The 7,368-nt window shown below is 38.6% G+C and overlaps 1 protein-coding gene across 1 annotated transcript; it reads right to left on the minus strand.

Moving 5' to 3' along the window:
- Positions 1 to 1,638: 1,638 nt before the first annotated feature.
- LOC126883589 (uncharacterized) lies at positions 1,639 to 7,141 on the minus strand. The gene is made up of 2 exons (XM_050649240.1): positions 5,311 to 7,141; positions 1,639 to 1,808 (listed from the first exon to the last, which is right to left on the minus strand). The coding sequence occupies exons 1-2, from the start codon at positions 7,139 to 7,141 to the stop codon at positions 1,639 to 1,641; spliced, it is 2,001 nt and encodes a 666-aa protein (XP_050505197.1).
- Positions 7,142 to 7,368: the final 227 nt, after the last annotated feature.

The following is a 7,368-nucleotide window of genomic DNA, read 5'->3' on the forward strand; positions in this document are numbered from 1 at the left end:
TGGACAAGCCACCTTTATCCCTGGGGTTTACCCCCCCCAGAACACCTTGAGGCTGAGGTGCCCTCCGATCGCTAGACTTGCATCCTCCCATTTGTCATGCCTTCATCTGTAAGGTCCGTCAGTTCCACCCGGTCGCTTCGTCCTCGGACGACGACCTCGACAAGAGTTGCCACCACTACCACCACCACTACAGCCACCAATACAGCCAACCAGTTCGCTTCCTTGCAACAGGAAGGCACTGTACCCCCATCCAGAGGCTACAACCGTGTCACGGCGGAGCTGGACCTCGAGACGCTTAGCGCGGAGATGCAAATCGTCCGCGATAAGTATCGCGAGGCCTACCTCCGCATCGAGCGGGACGACGCCTCCAACCCCCTTCTGCAGCGATATGCAAACGATTTTCCGCCTTTGACACCAGCACAGGCTGGTCCTCAGCGTCAGAGCACTCGGAATAGGCATGGTGCTATACCAAAAATTCCAACCCAACCGTCTAAACAAGCACCCCAACAATCGCAACAACAACCCACGCAACAGCAACCCTCTTCTCAACAACAAGCATCCATCAGCACTTCCAACAATCCTGAACCCAACGATTTCGTCTTCCAAAGAAGACAACTAAGACAATGTCTTATGCCAACGCCGCAGCCAATCCACGCCCCAAAACCCAAGCCAGAAACCAAAACGTCATTAACGCCATAAACGATCCTACACTGTCCGAATATCTCATCAAAGATCTCCCAAAAGATCTGTGTAACAAACGCACCTTCTTTCGGCAAATAAATGCCACCACTCTCTTAGCCAACAAAATCCATTCTTGCAAAGTACTCTCTCATGGAATCGCACACCTTCGACTTTTCTTCAATCCGATAAATGCAGGGGATATAGAAAAAGCTATCCACACAGCAACTGGCCAAACCATGGTTACGGTTCACAGCCGTAGCAGAAATGCTAACACTTCCACTAAAGAGCCCACCTACCTCCTCTGCATTACTGGAATCGACGTGGATTACTCCGAGCAGGAGGTCACCGACTTGCTCACAGAACAGCAATTCCCAGTCGAAAGACTGTGGAGAGTCAAAGCTTACAAAACAGGCAAGGACTCTAAAGTGATCAAGGTGGTGACCAAATCCTTGGAGAAATTCACGTCAGCATTGAGCCGAGGCATAACTCTAGATGGTGAAATCTACAATGCCGAACTTCCTCATGGCTCCGACCCTACAATCCCCACCTCAAAATATTGCAGCAAATGCTGCATTAACGGACACTCCATCGACGAATGCCCTCAAAAAGCATTCGTCTGCCCCCACTGCGGCGGCAACCACAAATCCAGCGCCTGCACCAAACAGCAGGAACCCAAATGCCCGAATTGCGGCGGTGACCACCCCGCATACTCCAACAAGTGTCCACAAAGACACACCATCCCCTCCGCCCAACACGAAATACAGCCACTAACGATCGAAAGATCATTCCCCCCTTTCGAACTCCCAACAGAAACAAAGAACATCTTGTCGATTCAGACTGCTCTGTTGCTGAACTTGTTGCCCGAACTTCGTGAACATATCGCTGCAATTAGTTGTGGATGTGGTGAAGAATTTTCAGAATTTCACGTAAATTTTAATACAACAGATCTAAAACAAATTACAATAACTTGAATGTAAGGAGTAAAAATGTTCGTTCATCGAAGCGTTGGTTTTGTGTGTTCTCGTCGTTATGTACTTTTTCGTCACCCAGTAACCCTGGCAAATGAACTTGGGTCACTTCGTTCGGCAATCTTCGGTAATACGCACTTGTACAATAATTGGCAGAGTCTAATAAATTTCAAAGTCAATGTACTTAACATATACTCCCCCACCTTGAAACCCCAAAGACCGGGTTTCAATAAAAAGTCTTAAAGAAAAAGTCAAAGATCATATTAATTATAGTTTTCAAACAAAAGTTATTGATCTTGGTTAGGCAGAACACATAATTTCACAACCGGTCGTTTAATCTCACCAGAGTTTGTCTTTATCACAACCGACCGCACAATATTGTCACTTCCGGTGTAAGTTTTTAAAATTCTGCCTAACTGCCACTTCAAGGGAGGAAGTCCATCATCCTTTACTAGAACCATGCGTCCAGGCTGGATCAGCTGTTGGCAATTCTCCTTCCACTTGACCCGCTGCTGAAGATGGGATACATATTCTTTGGACCATCTTGTCCAAAAGTGCTGTAATATCTGTTGCACCCTTTGGAATCTTGAAAGACGATTTTCATTAATGTCCATTAAGTTTTGTTGTGGTATACTCGTCAATGAAGATCCAATTAATAAGTGTGCAGGAGTAAGAGGGTTAGGGTCATTTGGGTCATTAGAAAGAGGATAGAGTGGTCTAGAATTGAGACAAGCCTCTATTTGATATAAAACCGTGGTAAATTCTTCAAATGTTAAAATTGCATTACCTACTACACGTTTCATGTGGTGCTTAACTGATTTAATGTTTGACTCCCATAATCCACCGAAGTGGGGAGCACGTGGAGTAATGAAATGCCATTGAATACCGTCGATTGAGAGGTCTGTAATAATGTGATCAGCATTTGTGTTAAAAAATTGTCTGAGTTCGTTATTTGCTCCCACGAAAGTGCTGCCGTTATCTGAAAAGATTTCGGAGCATTTACCGCGTCGTGCCGTGAATCGGCGTAATGCCGCTAAGAAGCATTCTGTCGTGAGATCACTGACAACTTCTAAATGTATAGCCTTACTGGCGAAGCAAATGAAGAGAGCAATATAAGCTTTAGAAGTTTTGTAATTACGACCCTTTCTATCTCGTAATAAAACGGGACCAGCATAATCGACACCAGAAACCGTGAAGGGACGTGAAGGGGTAACTCGTGACTCCGGAAGATTGCCCATAAGATACTGTTCGGGTTTATTGTTAAATCTAAAACATCGGACACAATCACGAACAATTTTTCGAACCAAATTGCGCCCTGATATTGGCCAGTAATTTTCTCTTAAGGAAGCAAGAAGTGCTTGAGGACCAATATGTAAAAGTTTCAAATGCTCATGGCGAGCAATGAGTATCGTGAGGTGATCTTTCTGAGGTAGGACTATGGGGTGTTTCTTGTTAAAATCAAATGACGAATGATGTAAACGACCGCCAACGCGTATTAATTTTGTTGTTGTATCAAAGAATGGAGTTAGGCCAAGAAGTTTACTTCTTTTGTCAATTTGGTTGGAATTGGAAAGTGCATCATAATCATATGGAAATGACTGACGTTGTACGAACCTAATTAAGGTTAAAAGGGAATTATTGAGTTCTATTGTGGTCAAGGGACCTGTTATTCGTAAATGTTTATGAATCGACAGATTGTCTTTAAATCTTAAGACATAAGCAAAGACGCGTGTTAGTTTATTTAATGAAGAATATTTGTAGTAAAAGGTAAATTCGTTGTTGATGTGATGAAACACAAGAGTTTTGTTACGCAGTTCAGGTAATTCAGAAGTTATACAAACTTCTTGATGTTTTGTATATTGAGGCCATTCTTCTTGAGGCAAAGTGAGCCAAGAAGGGCCATGAAACCATATGTGGGAATTACTGAGCGAAGAAGGACTTATACCTCGTGACAGTAGATCTGCTGGATTATCATAAGTATTAATATATTTCCAAAATTCAGGGTTGGTCAGTTTATGTATTTGTGAGACTCGATTTGCTATAAAAGTCTTAAGTAAATGGGGAGAGGTGTTTATCCATGAAATAACAATTTTAGAGTCAGTCCAATACGTAATGTTTTTAAAGGAGACATTTACAGATGAAGTGACCTTTTCGACAAGTTCAGAAAGTAGTGATGCCCCACAAAGTTCGAGTCTTGGAATGGTTACAAGTTTCATAGGAGAAACTCGAGTTTTAGCACAATAAAGATTTGAAGTGTAATTTCCAAATGTATCTGTGCAGCATATGTAAATACATGCACCGTAAGCCGCCTCCGAGGCGTCAGAAAACCCATGAAGTTGAACAGAAACTGGGTTAGAAGAAAGTACATGTCTAGGTATTTTTAAAGTGTTTAATTTTGTAAGTTCGAAGTAGTATTTCGACCAAAGTGTGTAAATACTTTCAGGAACAGATTCATCCCAACTTATCTTGAGTTTCCAGAGCTCTTTAAGAATAATTTTCGATGTAACTGTTACGGGTGAAAGTAACCCCAAAGGATCAAATATTTGTGCTGTACAGGATAAAATCTGTCTTTTGCTAATCTTTAAGTTAATTGTGGAGATATTTATAGAATATTGTAGGGAATCACAAGACGGATTCCAAAGTAATCCTAGTGTTTTGTTATGTTCGTCAGAACCAAAATGCAAAAAATCAGGATCAGAATGATTTTGTAGAGACGAATCATTGGTAGTCCATTTTCTCAGAGGAAAACCGTAGGAAGATAATAAATATGAAATAGTTTCCTTGATTTCTCGGAGTTCTTCCGATGTGTCACAACCAGTTAATAGATCATCTACATAAAAATCGTGCAAAATTATAGAGGAAATTTTTGGGTATTCGGAAATATGTCGATGAGCAATTTCATGAAGAGACCTAATGGCAAGAAACGCTGCTGATGCAGTACCGTAGGTAACAGTATTCAGTGTATAAGCAGAAATTTCATCATTTTTATTAAATCTCCAAAGGATCTTTTGAAGGTAACGTTGTTCAGGAGTAAGGAAAACCTGACGATACATTTTAGTTATATCTGCACCCAGTACGAATTTATGTTGACGAAATCTAAGTAAAATGTAAAATAAATTATCTTGTAAATGAGGGCCGACATACATGATGTCATTTAATGAGTAGCCTGTGGTAGTTTTCGCACTACCATCAAATACAACTCTTAACTTTGTAGTGGTTGAAGTTTCTTTTAAAACGCAGTGATGAGGTAAGAAGAATCCAGAATTATCATTAGTGTCATTTATTAGGGACATGTGACCAAGTTTAATGTACTCACGTATGAAGTCATGATATTCTAATTTCAATTGAATGTTATTTTCAAGTTTTCTCTCTAAGTTTAAAAAACGTTTTTTGGCAGTAGTTAGAGAATCCCCTAAAACTGATGGAGATTCCTTTAGTGGAAGAGTAGTGATAAAACGACTATCACAATGGCGAGAAATATGCTGCTTAAAATGATTTTCACAATAGATGTCTTCTTCGGAAACAAACTTAGTTTTAGGACACTCCTCTAGTTCCCAAAACTTTGTGAGCTGTGAATCTAATTCACTGGTAGAAGAAAAGTAACAATTATGTTGGGGATGGTGTTGAATATTTGTTGGAATTGGGCCAGAAATTATCCAACCAAGAGTGGTTTTTTGAATGATCGGTAACCCAGGACCAAATTTGATTTGTCCCACGCTTAAAATATCCCAAAATGTGTCAGCTCCAATAAGAAGGTCTACTGGACCAGGTTTTTCAAAATTCTGGTCAGCTAGAAGTAATTTTGTTGGAATATTGAGCTGGGAACGATTGATCTGTATGTAAGGTAAATTACTTGTTATGTTGGGCAAAATTAGACAAGATATTTTTTTCGAGAAATTGTTAATATCTGATTTAAATGTTAGTGATGTCCGGAAGTTAATATTGTGAGTTAATTGATTAATTCCCGAGATCGAAGTGTTGATTTTTTCCTTTGAAAGTTGTAAAATATCACAAAATTTCTCAGATATAAAGTTGGATTGACTTCCGTTGTCCAAGAGTACTCTGCATTTATGTGAGTTGCCGAACTTATCAAAAACGTTAACAACAGCAGTTGAGAGTAGAATATACGGTTTAATAGCAGTGTGAACACTTGAGCTTATATGATGTGTTGAAGAGAAGTTAGAGGTAGAAGTAGATTTATTTGACTGCAGCCCAGTGTTTGGAACATTGGAAGGTAATGAAGATTGAGAAGAATTGTTTTCTGTGGAAACTGAATTTGAGGATTGTGAATTCTCGAAGTGTAACAGAGTGTGATGGATCTTTCCACATTTTCTACAACCAGTAGAACGACAATCCTTAGTACGATGGCATGTGCCAAGACAATTAAGGCATAAACGTAGACGTTTTGCATTGTTTAACCTATTAGTAGGATTTAGTTTTAAGAAGTCAGGACAATAATATATTTTATGTTCCTTATTACAAAAGTTGCATTTAAACCTATTCTCTGTGTTAGAAACAAAGGCTCTTGTTTCAGACTTATTACCTTTGTATCGTGGTGAATTTTGATCCTGTTTATTATCATTGTAGTTATCTAATGACTCTAAGATACGACATCGTTCTTTTAAAAATTTCAGTAAATCATCTAAAACTGGTAGGTTGTCTTTACAATTTTGTGACTCCCAAGAGCGTCTTGTTGAGTTATCAAATTTTGTTGTTAACAAATAAATAATCAAATCATCCCAGTGTTTAGTGGGGCGTTTTAAAACTTCTAAAGCACGTAAATGTTTTTGTGTATTATCTAGAAGTTGTCTGAGACCTTGATTTGATTCTTTTGTAACTAGTGGTAGGTTAAAGAGAGCTTTAATGTGATTGTTTACAAGTAACTGTTTATTTTCAAATCTTTCGATCAATAAACTCCAAGCAATGTCGTAGTTTGCATCGCAGACTTGCAAAGATTTAATAGTGTCGGCAGCTATGCCACGTAATGACAGACGTAAGTAATGAAACTTTTGTACATTTGAAAGTGAAGTATCATCATTAATAATAGAATTAAAACTGTCGCGAAAGAAGAGGAATTGATCAAACGATCCATCAAATGTAGCTAGATTCAATGGAGGTAACTTAATGTTGCTTGTATTTGTAGGCCTAGCTGCTATTGAACCATTGACACTACGTGAATCAGACGTTTCAGTAGGTCGTCTAGATAAAATAAGTTTTTTGATGTCAGATATTATTTTAAAATATCTGTCCTCAAAAGTCTGCCTTTCAATGGCATGTAATGTGTCATAATTTTCCTCGCAGTCAGGATCATCAGTTTCAATAAGCAGCTGAACCTCATTAAAAACATCTAAAAGCTCTTCGGCTTTGGATAATCGCATTTCTAAATCTACGAGGTCGATAATTTCATTATTTTCTATACTTCGAAAATATGTTGTTAAACGTGTAAGAGCACCTTTAGTGGCCATTCTCTTTGTTTTGTTTTGGTCTGACATTTTTGACAATTTGACCAAAATTTATGAGGATGCAAAATAATTAAATATTATGTATGTATGTGGCGTATATTATTATACAGATATAAACAATCAAAATGTGTTTGATGTTTAAAGAAATAAATATTTGATCTTCGATGAATGTAATTAAATAAAAAGAAATGATTTATTCAAGTGCAGAAAACGGAAATAAATGTTTTGTAATTCAATTATTATGTACGTAAGAATTA

This window comes from Diabrotica virgifera, chromosome 4, assembly GCF_917563875.1.
Source record: "Diabrotica virgifera virgifera chromosome 4, PGI_DIABVI_V3a".
In the NCBI taxonomy this organism is placed as follows: Eukaryota; Metazoa; Arthropoda; class Insecta; order Coleoptera; family Chrysomelidae; genus Diabrotica; species Diabrotica virgifera.